Raw genomic sequence first — 17958 nt, 5'->3', positions numbered from 1 at the left:
CACGCCAGGCCGGCTCGGCCGCCCCGCCCCTGGCCAGCTAACCCTGAGGTGCCTTGGCCGGACCCCAGTGTGCGCTCCTCATAGCTCCGCCTTGCTTGAGAAAACAAAGCCAACAACCCGGCACGCTGGTTCCTGGGAATCCTAAGGGATTTCTTCCGTGTTGGTGTGGAGAGGACGGCCACCCTGGCCCCTGCCCACCGCTGAGCGCACCGTCCGCGCCGGGCTGGTGCCGCCGTGCAAACAGGGGCCGCCGCCGGCTGAGCTGCCCACGGGGCGCTGCCCACAGCCCCGCCAGGCCGCCGTCTGGCCCTTCCCGAAGCACCGTGGTCCCCCCAGTCTGCACACCCTGCTGGGTCGTTTAAGTTGTTGTCTGAGCAAACACACTCAAGCCCGGGCTTTGGAGCCCAAGATTAATGACCAGTGCCACTCTTTTGTTTTCCTGTGCTGGTAACTCAATTGCTTTATACATGGCTGGAGTAATGACTCCCTTTCATAGACTTTACCTTTCCTTTGTTACATTTAAAAATATGAATCCATGATCTTCAAAGCACCGAGGAGTTCATCTGGCCAGGGAGCGCCTTGCATTGAAGTCCCAGGGCCCAGCATGGGGTTTGCCTTAGGATAAGAAAAGGAACAGTATGGGGAAACGTACCATTTTGAGATTTGAGCTACTTTCATAAATTAATCTAAATTAATTTAAATTAATCTAAACATTCACTTCACTTTCTATATAAACTTTAAGAATGAAGCAAGTAAAAATCTATAACAAGTTAACAAGACGTAATTTTTGTAGTCCCAGTTATTCTTACCTGCGATAGCTAAATCATGTAAAATAATTCCTTCTTTTGCACTCAAACTTAAGTTCTTAAACGTAAGATTTAAAAGGAGGGCGGGAGAGAATACAGATGTCTGCAATTATCCAACTTTATTTTCACTGAAGTCTGAGGGTTGTTTGCAGGAATGAGAACAGGGCAGCGGACATCCTAGGGAGAAGCAGAGCGGCTTTGGGTTTATTTGCAAGGAGGTGGCGAAGAGAGGCTCGCCGTGTGAAGCAGCCGTGGGCATAGATGGGTTCGGGGAGGGGTGTGTCGCCCCACCCCCAGGCCAGTTCTTTGCAGAGCCCAGGGGTCCAGCGGAGCGGAGCGGCGGGCTTTGAGTTCAGCAGCCCGGAGCGGTGGGCGCAGCCAGGTGCGGGGAGAGAACGCGTCTTGCTCCACAGCGCCCTCTCTCGGCAAAGCCGGAGAACTCCTCGGCTCCAGGGCCCGGCCGGTAGAATTTCTCAAGCTCTGGGCGGTGGTGGGGGTGAGAGTGGTCCGTACCAGGCCTCTCGGCAAGCAGATCAAAATTGGAATAAAATCTAAGCCTGGGGGGAGGCCTCAAGGCCCCGTGCCCTGAGCATGGGACCACGCTCGCCCACTCGGCGCCCCTTTCACTCCTGAGGAGCTGTGTGCTCTGTCGGGTTTCCCTGCCGGCACTCCCCGGCTCCCTGGGCAGGCGATTTCCTGGAAGGGGTCTGGGAGTGTGTTCCTGGGCCGGACCCAGCTTCCCAATTTCGTGTAGCTGAGGCCCTCGGCTAGCCAGAGGCTGGCGTGGAGCAGAGAAGGCCGCCTCCCTCTGCTTGTGTGTGTTCTCTGGCTCCTGAGAGGACACACTTCCCTGCGTGCGCTGACATGCTTAGCTTGCTCCCGATTCTCTTTCCATGTAATGAGCAGAATCTGAAAGTATCTTTAAAAAAAAAGATTATTTGAAAAGCAGTGTTACAGAGAGAGAAAGAGGCCTTCCATCCATTGGTTCACTCCCCAAATGTCTGCAGCTGCCGGAGCTGGGCCGATCTGAAACCAGGAGCCAGGAGCTTCCCCAGGTCTCCCACGCGGGTGCAGGGGCCCAAGCACTTGGGCCATCTTCCGCTGATTTCTCAGGTGCATTAGCCGGGAGCTGGATCAGAAGTGGAGCAGCCAGGACCCCAACTAGCACTCATATGGGACACAGGCACTATAGGCAGTGGCTTTACCCTCTACACCACAGCGCCGGCACCGAAAGTATCTTTAATAAGATTTTTTGGAACATAGTTATATTTACAGCAGCTGTGCATGTTAGTGGGGGAAGCTTTTAGAGTTCAGACAGGTGCAGTGTATGTGTCGCAGTCTCATTAGGACTGGACATGTGAAGGGAACTGTGGAGCCTCTGTCCCGCCTGCCTTCGGCCTGCCGGAGTCTGCAGTGTGGTATTAGACTCTCGGCCCTGCCCCGTCACAGGACATGAATTTGTCTTTAGCGGGACCTGCTTGCTGGTGGTGATAGAGTGAGCCTGAGCTTAGGGATGCTGACTGAGGGCAGAGTTCAGCACAGAAGCGACTTCTTGTAGCCCTCAAGGAGTGAACTTTGCGATGGAAAAGATTTTGCTCCAAACAGCCCACAGTGGTCCATTTCTCATTACTGCAACAAAATACCCCAGGTGGGCTACTTGGGAGGCAAAGAGGCTTATTCTGGCTCACAGCTCTGGTCCAAGGTCAAGGGTTTGGCCTGGTGATGGTCTTCTTGTTGGAAGCACAAGGCATCCCGTGGTGAGAGACGGAGAGCTTGCCTGTGTGTGTTCTGGCCTCTGTCTCTGCTCCTAAAGCCACCAGGATTCAATGCAGGCTCCACCCTGGTGCCTTTATCTCATCCTAATCACATCATAGTCGATCAAGTTTCTACCTCCCCACAGTACTTCTCTGTGGGGATGAAATTTCAACACATGAGCCCTTCAGGGACAGACTCAGACTGGATCCAAACCATACCCGAGCCTCGTTTTACCCCTCTTAGCTCATCACAATATTTGATAAAATTGTGACTGATGGAATGCAGAGGCTAACTGCACGCCAGTTTGCTCACAGGTGTCGCACACACAGGGCTGCACACACATGTGTGCACACACACACACACATGGACCAGTGTGGAGATCAACAGTGTGGAAGCCCTCAGGGCCTTTTCTTGTCACACCAAAGTAGCAGATTTTGCCCCACTCCCTATCTGGGTCCCGTTCGACTGTTTGGACTCCAAGGGCTCAGAGTTTCTGGTCTGCTGCCCCAGTGCATTTCTGGTCATCCCTGGACATCCCACTCCCCACTGCGCACAATAGCGGAGCTTCCAGAGAGACTGGAGCTAGTGATCCCTGGCTCCTCGGTCCATTCAGGTCCGCCTGCACCGGCAGGTGTTTGGGTAAACTGGGATCGACTGTGCGACCGTCCCCTCGCCTTCCTGGTCACCTTGTAGGCAGTTGGCGTGGAAGGCCTGGCTCTCCTCATTCGTGCTGTCTCCATGCCTGGTGCCCAGCTAGCTTCTCTCTCCCAGGTGCGTGATCTGCCAGTGGCCACGGGCCCCTTGGATGTTACTGAAGTGTGGTGGGAAGCTGCCTTCCCTTCACCTTCCACTGCTGTTACCTGAGTTCACATTCTTGCAAAACTTTTATTGTCATTTTATTTGAAAGGCAAAGAGACAGACAGAGATCTCCCACCTGCTGGTTCACTCCCCAGATACCCATACAAGCCAGGAACCGAGAACGCCATCTGGGTCTTCCACAGGTGTGGGGAGCAACTCAGACTAGACTGTTACTGGAATTAAGACTTATTCTATGCATCTGCTCTCCCACAATATGGCGCTGGGAGAGGAGGAAACAGCTTCTACACAGCTGCCTCCAGTTCAACCAATAAACAGCAGGACCTGCTCCTGATTGGAGGAGAGCAGCGTACTCGGCGTGTGGGCAGCCGAGTTGGGATTGGCGGAGGAGGACTATAAAGGAGGAGAGAGACAACATGCACCAGGAACACCTGAGGAACATCTGAGCAGCCCCCGAGAGAGCCGGCCGGCGGTGTGCCGCTCCCCCGCGGAAGTGGGGAAAGTGGCTAGGGGGAACCGCCCTTCCACGGAGGTGGAAGGGACGGTAGCCAACCCGGGAAGAACCAGCAGCAAACCCGGGGAGGGCCGAGCAGACGAAAGAACAGCGCAGGGTCCTGTGTCGTTCCTCCACGAAGACGGGGAGCGACACACAGGGGTGCCAGGGACCCAAGTACTTGAGCCATCATCTCTGCCCCCCAGGGTGTGCATGTGCAGGAAGCCGGATTGGAAGCAGAGTGGCTGGGATGCGAGTCAGGCACTCTGATAGGGGGTGGGGGTCCCCATGCGGCGACTTCACTGTCGCACCAAATGCCCACCCTTGGAGTTGGCGTCTTCATCATCTCTTGCCAGGACTGATGCCTCCATGGTGCCCTCCTGGGCTCCTTGACTGGTCTGTCTGTCTGTTTTTGCAGCTGGAGCCTGGGGGTGACCAACAAGCTCTGGGATCCAAGGGAGCCTTCGGGTTTCAGCATCCGGTCAGGTAATCGGTGCCCTCCCGGGAGGGAATCTTCCATTTCCCTCTCCTCTGACCACCAGGGACCCTTTAGCGTCTTCAGCAAGTGAAAATCGCTCGGTGCCTTCTCCCATGTTAGTCTGCTCGTACCCAGGAACGTCAAGGATGCTTTGTTGGATTCCTGGACTCCATCTGCTGTGCATCCTGAATGTGTCTCTGTTGTGAGTTAGAAATTGCTTCTCTCACTTAGTTTTTGTGGATTCCTTTGATATATATCATGCCTCAAGTTAATTCAACTGCATGTGAATTGTATAGTACACGCACTTTGTTTAGATACTGAGGCACATTTCTGTCTCTCCTCTGGGATATAAACTAGCAGACAATCTAGCTGACCAGGACTCCGCAGCCCACTGATGTCCCATCCGTTCCAGGTGCTGGCTCATGGTCAGGATTTTTACCCGTGTCCATCTCTTATCTCTGGTTCCCACCACCAAAATCGCCCAAACCTACGCCACTGCCACTCTTCAGGGTATTTTCCACCTGGGTTAGCCTAAAAGGCCAGGGAGCTTTAACACAAGATTCCTTTTTAGAGATGAAAGGTAGATCCCTCAGACTGGCTACACTGGTCTTAGGAAAAGAAACACTTCCATAGTCCTTTTATCTGTGATTTCCACTTCTCCTGGAATTGCTGGGGAAGCTTTTAAAAATACAGATGCTGGGGTGAGCATTTGGCCTAATGAGTAAGACGCCTGCTGAGATACCCACATCCCGTGTCAGAGTGCCTGGGCTCAAGTCCTGGCTCGGCTCCTGGTTCCAGCACCCTGGGAGGCAGCTGGTGATGGTTCGAGTAGTTGAGTCTCTGCCACATGGGGGAGACCTGGATGGAGTCCCAGGCTCCTGGCTTCAGCCTGACCCAGCCCCAAACAGCTGTGGCAGGCATTTAGGGAGTGAACCAGCAGATGGGAGATCTCTCTCTCTCTCTCTCTCTCTCTCTCAAATCAGGGAAATTGCAGATGCCTGGGTGCTTCTGCCAGGAGTTCTAACCGGCTCCCAGGTCAGGCCCGGGCATGTGTGGTTTTGGGGCTCCCACCGGATTCAGGGTGCAGCTGGGGTTGGGAAGCACTGTCTGCTTGATGCCCTGCCAGGATTCCCGGGCTGCCTCCCACGCCCTCAGGTGCTGCTCCCCAGTTTCTGATTTGCTGAAATCACCAAGTGTGTGTGGGGCGGGGGCTGTCTTGGATGTTGTGAGACATTCAGCAGTGTCCTGGCCTCTGTCCGCTGACAGCTGGATGGTACCTCCTCCATGGCCGTGACAACGCAGAACCGCCACATGTCGCTTGTGACCTCTAGCCCTGTTCTGCCACCTGCTCCTCCTCCCCCTGCAAAGGGGGATGTTGGCCTGTGCGCTGGTGAAGTGGTGACGGACAGGCACACCTGCTCACTTCCTCAGGGTGGGGGTGGGGGGAGCCAAGGCATTTGTGAGTCCCGAGTGCAAGGATAAGAAATGAGGGGAGAGGAATATATTTTAAATATTTCCCCACATCTAACTGGAATCCTAAATTCCACAAAACCTGAACTTTAGGAGTTCCAAATTTTATATATTTAAGCCTCACTTTCCTTTCTCTCTCTCTCTTCCCCTTTCTTTTTTTCTTTTTCTTTTTTTTATTATTTGACAGATAGAGTTAGACAGTGAGAGGGAAAGAGGCAGAGAGAAAGGTCTTCCTTCCATTGGTTCACTCCCCAAATGGCCACAATGGCTGGAATGGCTGGAGCCATGCCGATCCGAAGCCAGGAGCCAGGTGCTATTTCCTGGTCTCCCACGTGGGTGCAGGGGCCCATGCACTTGGGCCATCTTCTACTGCTTTTCCAGGCCACAGCAGAGAGCCGGATTGGAAGAGGAGCAGCCGGGACTAGAACCAGCGCCCATAGGGATGCCGGTGCCACAGGCGGATAATTAACGTGCTGTGCCACGGCACTGGCCCCTCCTTGCCCCTGTCTCTCTTCTCCCAAGCATACCTTTTCTCTTCTCCAGAGTAACCACTTCTCCAGGTGCAACCACTGGAAAGGTGAGCTGCCTCTCCCGACCAGGGTTTCCGTGTCTAAGTTTCCTCCAGAGCAAAGCTTACAAGGTCCCAGCCTGCAGAGGCTGGGGGCGGGGGCCCCAACCCAAGTGGGCCACCCATTAGCGGGGGGAGTCAGGGCCTTTGTCGGAGCAGAGTGGGCGCCTTCATCCGGGGACTCAGCGTTTCCACGCGGCCCTGACTGTCCTCAGAGCGCGTCCTCCCTCCCGTGTCCATGGAGAGATTTGCCTCGGCTCAGTGCCAGGCCCTGGTAATAATCCCTGAGTGGCGCACAGGCAAGCTCAGGGCAAGAGTGGGCTTTCAGCTGTTTTCTGAAAGGAGACCAGGGACTGATGCTGTGTTTGTTTCCGCAAAGCCAGGCTCTATCTACCCATTTCCAAGCGCCAGGAGTACCTGCAGAGTTCCGGGGAAAAGGTGCTGGCCAGCTTCCCGGTGCAAGCCACCATTCACTTCTACAACGACGAGTCAGACGGCTCTGATTCTGAAAGTGACGGCCCAGAGGAAGAGACCCGGGCCCTGGGTGGGTGGGACCAGGAGGCAGAACGTGGCCCAGGGGCACAGGGCAGAGCCCAGCCGGTACACGGAGCTGGAGGAAGGGGTGGCCCCCTCAGCAAGGGGCAGCTCCCCCATGGCGACTCTCCGGGGGGCGGCCAGGGCTCTTCATCCGAATGAGTGGGGCCTCTCTCCCAGCGCCAACCCCCTCTCCCTCCGCCTCCTCCTGCTCCTGGGGACAAGGACACTGCGACCTCTGCTGGGTGTGCAGAGGCCAGGGGCTGCCTCTGGAGGACTCTGCGCTGCTGGGAGAGCCCAGCTTTTACTTCTCCCTCTTGGCCTGATTTCTCAGTGACTCCATCACTAAGATCCTCGGGAAAGGATCTTAGACAGAGGGAAGCTGCCTGTGCCCGTGGGTGGCTGTCAGGAAAGGCGGTGGCTCTCTGCGGACCAGACGGCCAGGGTCCCTAGGTGGATCAGCAGCCCAGCCCTGCCTCCCACTTGAGACTCCTGTTTAGCTATCTCTGCGTTTGTAAAGCTGATGGGAGCAGTACATCTGTTTTAACCCATTGCGCACGGGCTGATGTGGTTGCTTGGGGAGCAATTTAGGGGACAAAAATTTACTCATGAAAAAAATCAACAAAAAGCCAAAACTCTGATAATTTCCATAAGAGGAACAAATAGCAATTTCTGAATTTCTGAGGGCTAATTCTGGATTTCAGTGTTTGTGATGAGTGTCTCAGGGCGGTGGGTGTGAACATACAAGCAGAAGAATATTAATCTGAGCTGGGACAGCTCTGGGCTTGATACCTGAATGGAATAACGCTGTTCTCAACGTAAGCATCCAGTGTAAAACTGGTTAGAATTTTTTATATTTTGATAACCAAAAAACTGAATTCTTCAAGGTTTTCTACTTAATTTTCTTACACGTGGTTGTCTTCATGTATAGTACACGTTATGGTATAAGTTTGTCCTTGAAATAAATATTTTGAAGGAAAGAATATTTCAGAATCATCTTTTTTTGTTTTGCTTAAGCTATTTTTAGATGCAATTAGTTCCTGTTCTAGGAGTTCTTGAAAGTCTTTTGGGATTTTTAAATATGTAACTCTTTTAAATTATATTTATTCTTTTTAAGAATGCAGAAAGAAAAACAAAATGACTTATGACTTTAGTGCCCAAATAACAGACTCATATTTTAAAAATGGGAGTAATATGGGGCGGCGCTGTGGCACAGCGGGTACAGCTGCTGCCAGCATCCCATATGGGCATCAGTTCGAGTGCCAGCTGCTCCTCTTCCGACCCAGCTCCTTGCTAATGCGCCTGGGAGAGCAGCAGAAGATGCCCAAGTGCCTGGACTCTGCATCCACGTGAGAGACCTGGAAGAAGCTCTTGGCCATCTGGGGAGTGAACCAGCAGAAGGAAGCCCTCTCTCTCTCTCTCTGTCCTTCTGCCTCTGCCTCTCCCTCTCTGTAACCCTGACTTTCAAGTAAAATCTTAAAAATAAAAAGGGTAATGCATGCAAATAGTCTGATAATCCACAGAGCGTAGACAAGTATGCACTGCACAGTCACCCTCCCGTGTTGTTCCTGTCAAAAAGTGACAATTACTTTTTTTTTTTTTTGCTTCACGCTTTCATAAAAATTACTGTACTTTTTTTGTTTTTTTTTCTCTTTGTGTTTTGGTCTTTTTTGTTTTCCTTGTTTTTTAAATTTATGTTCTTTTTGTTTATTTGAAACGCAGAGAGAGAGAGAGAAAGACAGAGAGAGAGACAGAGGTCTCATCCTCTGGCTTACTCCCTAAATGCCTCCAACACCCGGAGCAGAGCCAGGCCAAAGCCGGGGAAGACTCAGTCCAGGTGGCCCATGTGAGTGACAGGGGCCCGATCACTTGAGCACTACCTGCTGTCCCCCAGGGTGCACATCAGGAGGCAAGTGGAACGGACAGTGGAACTGGGCCTCAAATCAGGCCGTCTGATATAGCGGGTGCAGGCATAGCAAGTGGTATCGTTTTGTGCCACTACTGTGCCAAGTGCCTGCTCCTTGTTTGCTTTGTAAACACATTAATTTATTTTTATTTTTACAGTCTTTATTTATTTATTTGAGATGCTGAGAGACAGAGCAAGATTTCCCACCCACAGGTTGACTCCCCAAATGCCTGCAGTAGTCAGAGCCAGGCCAAAGCTGGGTCTGGGGGCCGGTAGCTCAGTCCAGGTTGCCCACGGGGCTGCCAGGAACCAAGTCCTGGGGCCGTCACCTGCGGCCTCCCAGGACGCATTAGCAGGAAGCTGGCTTGGAAGCCGAGAGCCAAAGCCGAGGTCCAGCCAGGTGCTCCAGTGCAGGATTCAGGCATCGCAGGAGACGACTCAGGGCACCAAATGTCCACCTCGTATTTTTAAAGCTATTTTCATTATTCTGTTTTATTATTTCTTTTGCTCATTTAGAGTACCTTTTTTTTTTTTCAAATTTATAATCAGGGGCTGATGCTGTGGCATAATGGGTAAAAGCTACCGCCTGCAGTGCCAGCATCCCATATCAAGTCCCAGCTGCTCCACTTCCCATCCAGCTCTCTGCTATGGCCTGGGAAAGGAGTAGAAGATGGCCCAAGTCCTTGGGCCCCTGCACCCCCGTGGGAGACCCGGAGGAAGCTCCTGGCTCCTGGCTTTGGATCAGCACAACTCCAGCTGTTGCAGCCTATTGAGGAGTGAACCAGCGGATGGAAGACTCTCTCTCTCTCTGTCTCTCTCTGCCTCTCCTCTCTCTGTGTAACTCTGACTTTTAAATAAATAAATCTTAAAAAAAAAAAATTAAATAATCACCTCTGATTTTGTTTCATTTTCTTAGTGGATTCGTTTTCCTGAGAAAATCGGATGTCAGTTCACCATCAAAGCCCAAACCTGGTGTGCATCGCCATGTTGCTGGTCCCCAGAACTTAGAGTGCTGTCCCTTGAGAATGGGCCACTCTGGCTGTGGCCAGCAATGGAATCACATGTGCTGTGGGTAGGACACTTGTGAACGCAGGGCCCCTGGGATCTCACAGCTTGTCACGTGAATGGATTAATAACAACATGGGTGGGGCCCGGCACGTCAGCAGGGAGCTGGACCAGAAGCGGCACTTGACTGCAACACCTTCCTTCCATGAGCTACTTGAAGAGCCCTCGTACACTAGATTGACTCCCTGAGACTGCTGATGTCTGACTGCTGGTTTTTCTTCTTTAAAAAGATTTATTTAACTATTTGAAAGCCAGAGTTACAGAGAGAGAGGGAGAGACACAGAGAGAGATCGTCCTTCTGTGGTTCATTCCCCAAATGGCCTCAATGGCCAAGGCTGGGCCAGGGCAAAGCCAGGAGCTGGAGCCTGTATGGGGTGTCGGCACCGCAGGCAGAGGCTTGGCCTGCTATACCACAGCACCGCCCTTTTTGAAGATGAAGAGCACATGACTGTAAACATACCATCATGATGGCTAAGGTGTACCTTACGTTTTGCATGATGTTCGGTGATAAAAGATGTTAATGGGTCAATTATTTTTCTTGATAATTTCAATGATATTTTGTGCATTTCTTGTCAAATTTTTACCTTGTGCAGCTGACGATGAACCTGTACTGAAAGCTGAGGTGCCAGCCTTGCCATTTTCTTGTGGTTTGATTGTATTTTCTGCATTTTTAAAGAACATGTATGTTATCTCTTTGACAGGCAGAGTTACAGAGAGAGAGGGAGAAACAGACAGATCTGCCATCTGCAAATTCACTCCCCAGTTGGAAATAATAGCTGGCTAGGGCTGAGCCAGGTGAAAACCAAGAGCCTAGAACTGCATCCTGCTCTCCCACGTTGGGAGAGGGGCCCACACACTTGGGCCATTTGCGGCCGCTTTCCTAGGAACGTTAGCAGGGAGCTGGATTGGAAGCAGAGCAGCCAGGACTCGAACTGGTACTCATAGTATGCTGGCATTGCTTAACCCACCGTGCCACAGTGCATGTCCCTTGGGCATTCTTTTCTTTTTTTTTTTAAGATTTTATTTATTTGAGAGGTAGAATTAAAGATGGAGAGAGGGAGAGACAGAGAGAAAGGTCTTTGCCATGCTGATCCAAAGCCAGGAGATTTTCCTGGGTCTCCCCGGTGGGTGCAGGGGCCCAAGCACTTGGGCCATCCTCCATGGCTTTCCCAGGTGATAGGCAGACAGCTGGATCAGAAGAGGAGCAGCCAAGACACAAATTGGCACTCATGTGGGATGCCGGCACCGCAGGTGAAGGCTTAGCCAACTGGCCACAGTGTTGGCCCTTTGGGCATTATTTTCAATTCAGTTTTTTTTTTTTTTTTGACAGAAAATTTTGTAATTGGGACTTATTGACATACTATAAGATCCATCCATTTAAAGTGCACAGTTCGGCCGGCGCTAAGCTAATCCTCTGCCTGCGGCGCTGGCACCCCAGGTTCTAGTCCCGGTTGGGGTGCCGGTTCTGCCCAGTTTCTCCTCTTCCAGTCCAGCTCTCTGCTATGGCCCAGGAGTGCAGTGGAAGCCATTGCCACTACCTAATTGGACACTTTCGTTACTCCGGAAAGAAATTTCCTAAACATTAGCATTTCCCCTGTCCCCAGCCATTGTCAATCACTGATCTACTTTCTGTTTCTCTGGGCTTCCCTGCTGGGGACTTCTGTTGGGAGTTGGGGAGCAAGGAGGGGCTACTTTATATCCATGCAAATGAGGTATTATTCAGCAATAAACAGAAGAAGCTCTGAGCGTGCTAAGACATGAATTGCCCTTGAAAACGTTATTCCAAGTGAAAGAAACTAAACATAACAGTCTACAATGTATAATTCCATTTATAAGATATATTGAGAAAAAAAGCAAATTTATTTAGTAACAGAAAGCAAAACAGTGGTTGCTTAGCATTGGGAGTGGAAACAAGACTACCTAACTCTAAGTGACCCCAAGACATTCTGGGGGTGATGGAAGTGTTTTATAACTGGGTTAGCGTGATTAGTGCATAATGCTATAGATTTACTGAAATCTTTGCAGTGCTAATGGGTGAAAATATATAAATGACACTGCAAAGAAGCTATTTTTAAAAAGCTTAGGCTCCAGACTGCTGTTGTAGCGGAGAGGGATGAGCTACCACCTGTAGCACCAGCATCCCATATGGGCGCTGGTTTGAGTCCTGGTTGCTCCATTTCTGACCCAGCTCCCTTCTAATGTGCTTGGGAAAGCAGCAGAAGATGACACAAGTGCTTGGGGCCCTGCACTCATGTGGGAAATCTGGATGAAGCTCCTGGCTCCTGGATTTGGCCTTGTGTAGTCCTGGCCGTTTTGGCCATTTGGGGAAGAACCAATGGATGGAAGATCTGTCTCTCCTTCCCTCTCTCTGTAACTCTGTCCTTCAAATAAATAAAATAAACCTTTTTTTAAAAAAAGCTTAAGTTCTTCTATTGAAATAATATTTAGGGTCGGGCGCCATGGCGCAATAGGTTAATCCTCTGCCTGCAGCACTGGCATCCCTTATGGGTGCTGGGTTCTAGTCCCGGTTGCTCCTCTTCCAGTCTAGCTCTCTGCTATGGCCCGGGAGGGCAGTGGAGGATGGCCCAGGTCCTTGGGCCCTGCACCCGCATGGGAGACCAGGAGGAAGCACCTGGCTCCTGGCTTCGGATTGGTGCAGCTCCGGCCGTAGCAGCCATTATCTATACCTTTTTCTTTAGCCACTGAACCATTACAAGAATAATACAATATTTTAGCCAAAATTTAAATTTTTGCAAGTAACCCAAAAGAAAGCATTCTGGAGAAGTCCTGTTTCTCTCCGACATTTCCTGGTTTTTCCCTCCCTGGGTTTATTCATCAAGGCCCTGTCTTCTGAAGACTGTGGTGACCTCTGAGCCATCCATCACACGGAAGTGGAGAGGTCCCAGGTGTGTGTGCGCAGCATAATGAGTTCAATTCCAAAGCACAGCACGAAGGGCAGTCCAACTGCCCAGGTCATTAAGAGGCTAGATATTTCCATATCGGGTTCAAAGTGACTATCTTAAGCTACTTTAAACTCCAAAATTAGGTGGTTAACCAGTGTGGTAGAGCCAATACCCAAATTTAAATTAGGTATGAGACATAGAGCTTTAGACACCAGTAGTACCACACAACAGTGCTCACCACTGTCGTAATTTAGACTCTTTCTAGCTACAATAAGCAGCACAGCTGGAAATTCAGTAGCATGTACACTGATATGTTGTCCCTAGCAATAGTTACAATTACCAGAATAAGTCGTTAAACTTAAAAATAAATTTTAAAAATATATTTCTCATTAACAGACAACAAATACAGAAAAACAAACACGTAATAAGTGCTCAATGAATTTTTGAGCTCTTCTATGAATTTGGCTCTTCTATGCCAGCCAGCTGAAGAAATAGAAGACTATTGGGCCGGCGCCGTGGCTCAATAGGCTAATCCTCCACCTTGCGGCGCCGGCACACCGGGTTCTAGTCCCGGTTGGGGCGCCGGATTCTGTCCCGGTTGCCCCTCTTCCAGGCCAGCTCTCTGCTATGGCCAGGGAGTGCAGTGGAGGATGGCCCAGGTGCTTGGGCCCTGCACCCCATGGGAGACCAGGAAAAGCACCTGGATCCTGGCTCCTGCCATCGGATCAGCACGGTGCGCCGGCTGCAGCGGCGGCCATTGGAGGGTGAACCAACGGCAAAGGAAGACCTTTCTCTCTCTGTCTCTCTCTCTCACTGTCCACTCTGCCTGTCAAAAATTAAAAAAAAAAAAAAAAGAAGACTACCATCACCCCAGAAACACTCTTACCCCCTCCAGCCACCACACTTACTCTCCTTCCCAAAGGTAACTACTATTCTGACTTCTTTTATTTATTTTACTTGAGAGGTAGAGAGACAGAGACAGAGAAGAAACACAGAGAAAGAGGGAGAGAGAGAGAGAATTCCCATCGGTTGGTCCACCCCAAATGCCCACAATTGCTGGGGCTGGGTCAGGGCTGGAGCTGGGATCTGGGAACACCATCCAAGGCTCCAGTGTGGGTGGCAGGAGCCCAGTTATTTGGGTCAGCACCTCCCATTGTCTGGAATAGCAGGAAGTTGGCGTCAGGAGCTGGAGCCGCAGATCCAACGCAGGCACTGGGCTGTGGGATGCAGCTGTCTTAACTGCTGGGCTAAATGTCCACTCCTTGTTCTGACTTCCAACACCATAAGTTGTCTCAAATTTTGAACCCTATATAAGTGGTGTCAATCATACACCATGTTCTCACTTGTGTCTGGTTACTTAATGCTGTGTACGTAAGAGTGACCACTGTTCTATGGAATTCTATTGCAGCAACACCTTACTATCCATTCTTCTGTGGGCATTTGGACTCCATCCAGCTGTGAGCTGTTGTTAATGCTGCTATGGAGATCTTAGGTATGTCCTTTGTGCACACGCAGGCATTTCTGTCCAGCATATACCTAGGAGTGGCTGCGGGGTCACAGGGTACGTGTATGGTTAGCTTGCGTAGAAATGATTTTATTTTGCTAAAATCAAAAGAGTCCCTTGAAGTGATGTAAGGGTAAGCATACGTAAACACGGTGAACTCCTGAGTACAAACACAAGTTCATCCTTTTTCAGAACTGACCTGAGCAAATACCTTCTCGGCGGGAGAACTGGACATCAGTCAGGAAGTTACTGGAGTGTGATGTCTCGCGTTTGAGCCCTGGGAAATGTGCCCCATGTAAACGTCCCGGCATTCCCGCAGGTGCCCTCGGTGGAGTCTGGAAGAACTCGGCTGGTAGCCTTGCGGGGGCTTTGATGCAGAAGAAAGCGTTTGTGCGGCTTCCCGGTGAAGTCTGGAAGCAGGCTCATTTTCCTTCCGTGAGAAGCCCCGGGTGATTATGAGCGCACGGCACCTGGTGCTTCCCAGCGCTCTTCCGGCCGGGCACACGGCTCTGCTCTGGAACCCGTTCTCCGTGGTGACTGCGCTGTGTTGCAGTCCCTTCCTGACCGGCTGCCCTGCTGTCTGGATCCAAGCCAGGGCACCTGACTCAGCCCACGATGCGCCCGGAGGGCAGCTTTCAAAGCAAAGGATTTCTTAGAAATTTCTTGGAAATCCGGAGAATTTGGTTTCAATGAACAAAACTTTCCAGATTGCTTCCACCTTGATTTTACCACGTGACCCGGTCCTGGGGTGCCCCTGGGCTTGAAGGTTTCTTGTGAAAACCAGGCCCGCTTCGGCTTGCTGCCAGCAGGAGTTGACCAGGACTTCCAGACGGCCGGGATGGGCCAGGCTGCCGACAGGGCTCTGTCTTCTCTCCACACTTTGAGTCCTGTAGCTGCTTGATCTTCTCCAGGGCTCCCGGGCACCTTGAGAGTACAGAGACACAGAGGCCTCTTGGGTCACGTGCATTATATCTTTGCACTTAGGTGACAAACGATGGCGTCTTTCACTTCATCTTTTTCCGGATCCTAGTGCTCCAAACAGAGTAGCTGCCACCCTAGCTTGTTGCGTTTAGAGAACTTACCCCGTGCCGCTGTTTCTCTTTCAGAAAGACTGTTTTGCCAGGAGAGAGCGAAACACACGCACACACACATACAGAAGAGCACCGTCTACCAAGGAAAGAACTATATTAACTGGGCATTTAGAATTGACTGGAGAGTGGGCAAAAAAGGTGACTGCACGTGAAAAGCAATTTTGTTTTTGTTTCACCTGTGGCTGGGCTACGTCTTTCCTCTACAGCACTTGGTGCCCAGCCACACTCATGTTCGAGTAAGGGAAACTACTTCCTGATTCTACTTTAAAGGAATGCCCACGTGACTAGGCTATGTTGAGTAGAATCCTATCTAAAAGCCTCCTCTTCCAGGCCAGCTCTCTGCTGTGGCCAGGGAGTGCAGTGGAGGATGGCCCAGGTGCTTGGGCCCTGCACCCCATGGGAGACCAGGATAAGTACCTGGCTCCTGGCTTCGGATCAGCGCTGTGCGCCCGCCACAGTGCACCGGCCGTGGCGGCCATTGGAGGGTGAACCAATGGCAAAAGGAAGACCTTTCTCTCTGTCTCTCTCTCTCTCACTGTCCACTCTGCCTGTCAAAAAATAAAAAAAATTAAAAAAATTAAAAAAAGAAAAAAGAAAAGAAAAAACGCCACATTGCATGAACTCTTAATATCTGTCTTGTTTTTTCCTAAGAAATTCTACATGTCCCCTGATGGAGTTGGTTTGACCAGTAACATGAAAGGCTCCGGCCCCAAGAGCTAACTTCTTAAATGAGACAAATGGAAAAGCTTTTCCATACCTTAGCACAAGAAGAAATCTGTCCTTCAACTGTCAGATTAACTTCATCAACTGTACAATTAGTCCTAATTTGATGATTGATAATATTTATCAAAGATGATAGAGTAACAACGAAGTGTGATGAAAGGAAGACAATATGGAAACAGAGTAAGTGGAATATTTCAAATAAAGAATAAATTAAAATTACATTTTTGAAAGTTTACTTATTTATTTACTGCATTTGAAAGGGGAAGAGAGAGAGTGAATGAGAAATAAAGAGAGAGAGAGAGAGAGAATCTTCCATCTGCTGGTTCACTCCCCAAACACCTGCATCCACTGACATTTTTGAGTGCTGTTAGTGAAAAAAAGAAATCACATTCTCCAAGCTCAGATATGCTTCTGGAATTTGGCCATCCTGTTCACATTTCGATAAACCAAGGGCCTGTCTAACACTACCAGGGACGTGATTTGTGAAAAACTTGGTATTTGTCAAACGGAAAATAACTTGATACAAAAAGGTATGGAACAAGTAATCACATACTTGCTTAGGTTAAAAATCAAAAGAGCTTGGAGGCCGGCATTGTGGCACTTGAGTGCATATTCAAGTCCCAAGTGCTCTGTTTCTGACCCAGCTCCCTGCTAATGCACGCGGGGAAGTCCTGGAAGATGACTCAAGTGCTTGGGCCCCTGCCCGCTATGTGGGAGACCCAGTTGGAGTTTCTGGTTCCTGGCTTCAGCCTGGTGCAGCACTGGCTGTTGTGGCCATTTAGCAGATGGAGGATTCTCTCTCTCTCTCTCTCCCTCTCTGTCACTGTGCCTTTCAAATAAATAAATAAATCTTTTTAAGAATTAAAGAGCTTATTTTTGATCCTATATTCTAAGACAGCAGCATTTTTAGAGGACCATGTATTGGACAAGATGCCGTACAGTGAATTCAAGGTTAATTAGGTGATAAAAGAGAAGCCAGCTCTGTAAAGAGATCAGCCATGTCAATCCGTATTTCTGCTTGGGGTCAGTTTCCCTATATTTGGGATGACATAAATATGGATTACTTAGGTGGCTTTTTTGGTAATTACTGGTTTTATTTTTTTTAAAGACATTTATTTATTTGACAGGTAGAGTTACAGACAGTGAGAGAGAGAGACAGAGAGAAAGGTCTTTCTTCCGTTGGTTCACTCTCCAAATGGCCACAATGGCTGGAGCTGTGCCGATCCAAAGCCAGGAACCAGGAGCTTCTTCCTGGTCTCCCATGTGGGTGCAGGGGCCCAAGCACCCGGGCCATCTTCTACTGCTATGTCAGGCCATAGCAGAGAGCTGGACTGGAAGAGGAACAGCCAGGATTCAAACTGGCGCCCATGTGGGATGCCGGCACGGCAGGCGGAGGATTAACCTAGTGCGCCATGGCGCCGGCCCCAATTACTGGTTTTCATTCAGTTTTTTTTTAAGATTTATTTATTTATTTGAAAGTCAGAGTTACACAGAGAGAAGAGAGGCAGAGAGAGAGAGAGAGAGAGAGAGAGAGAGAGAGAGAGGTCTTCCATCCGCTGGTTCACTCCTCAGATGGCCGCAATGGCCAGAGCTGCACTGATCCGAAGCCAGGAGCCAGGAGCTTATTATGGGTTTTTCATGTGGGTACAGGGGCCCAAGGACTTGGGTCATCCTCCACTGATTTCCCAGGCCATAGCAGAGAGCTGGATCGGAAGCGGAGCAGCTGGGACTAGAACCGGCGCCCATATGGGATGCCAGCACTGCAGGTGGCGGCTTCACCCACTATGCCACAGTGCCAGCTCCCATTCAGTTTTTTTTAAAGCAACTATAGTGAGGCAGAACTCAC

The 17958-nt window shown here is 50.3% G+C and overlaps 1 protein-coding gene and 1 long non-coding RNA gene across 10 annotated transcripts in view; one reads left to right on the top strand and one right to left on the bottom strand.

Moving 5' to 3' along the window:
* The window catches only part of LOC127487597 (uncharacterized), a 14466-nt gene extending 13280 nt beyond the window's left edge, over positions 1-1186 (bottom strand). For all 4 annotated transcript variants that reach the window (XR_016232996.1, XR_016232995.1, XR_016232997.1 and 1 more), the window contains exons 1-2: positions 810-1186; positions 504-615 (exon numbers count right to left, since the gene is read on the bottom strand). This is a non-coding gene — a long non-coding RNA (uncharacterized LOC127487597). The remainder of the gene's footprint in view (positions 1-503; positions 616-809) is intronic.
* The window catches only part of RIPPLY3 (ripply transcriptional repressor 3), a 19150-nt gene extending 1192 nt beyond the window's left edge, over positions 1-17958 (top strand). Inside the window, exons 3-5 of one of the 6 annotated variants that reach the window (XM_089331432.1) lie at positions 4289-4356; positions 14203-14286; positions 14618-17958. In XM_089331432.1, coding sequence (XP_089187558.1) covers positions 4289-4356; positions 14203-14266 — 132 coding nt within the window. In that variant the 3' untranslated portion in view covers positions 14267-14286; positions 14618-17958. The other 5 variants (XM_089331431.1, XM_089331429.1, XM_089331430.1 and 2 more) reach the window with 5 other exon arrangements.

This window comes from Oryctolagus cuniculus, chromosome 4 (assembly GCF_051225735.1).
Source record: "Oryctolagus cuniculus isolate XC-2025 breed Fujian yellow rabbit chromosome 4, ASM5122573v1, whole genome shotgun sequence".
Taxonomy (NCBI): domain Eukaryota; kingdom Metazoa; phylum Chordata; class Mammalia; order Lagomorpha; family Leporidae; genus Oryctolagus; species Oryctolagus cuniculus.
This window is presented reverse-complemented; position numbering and strand designations above follow the sequence as displayed.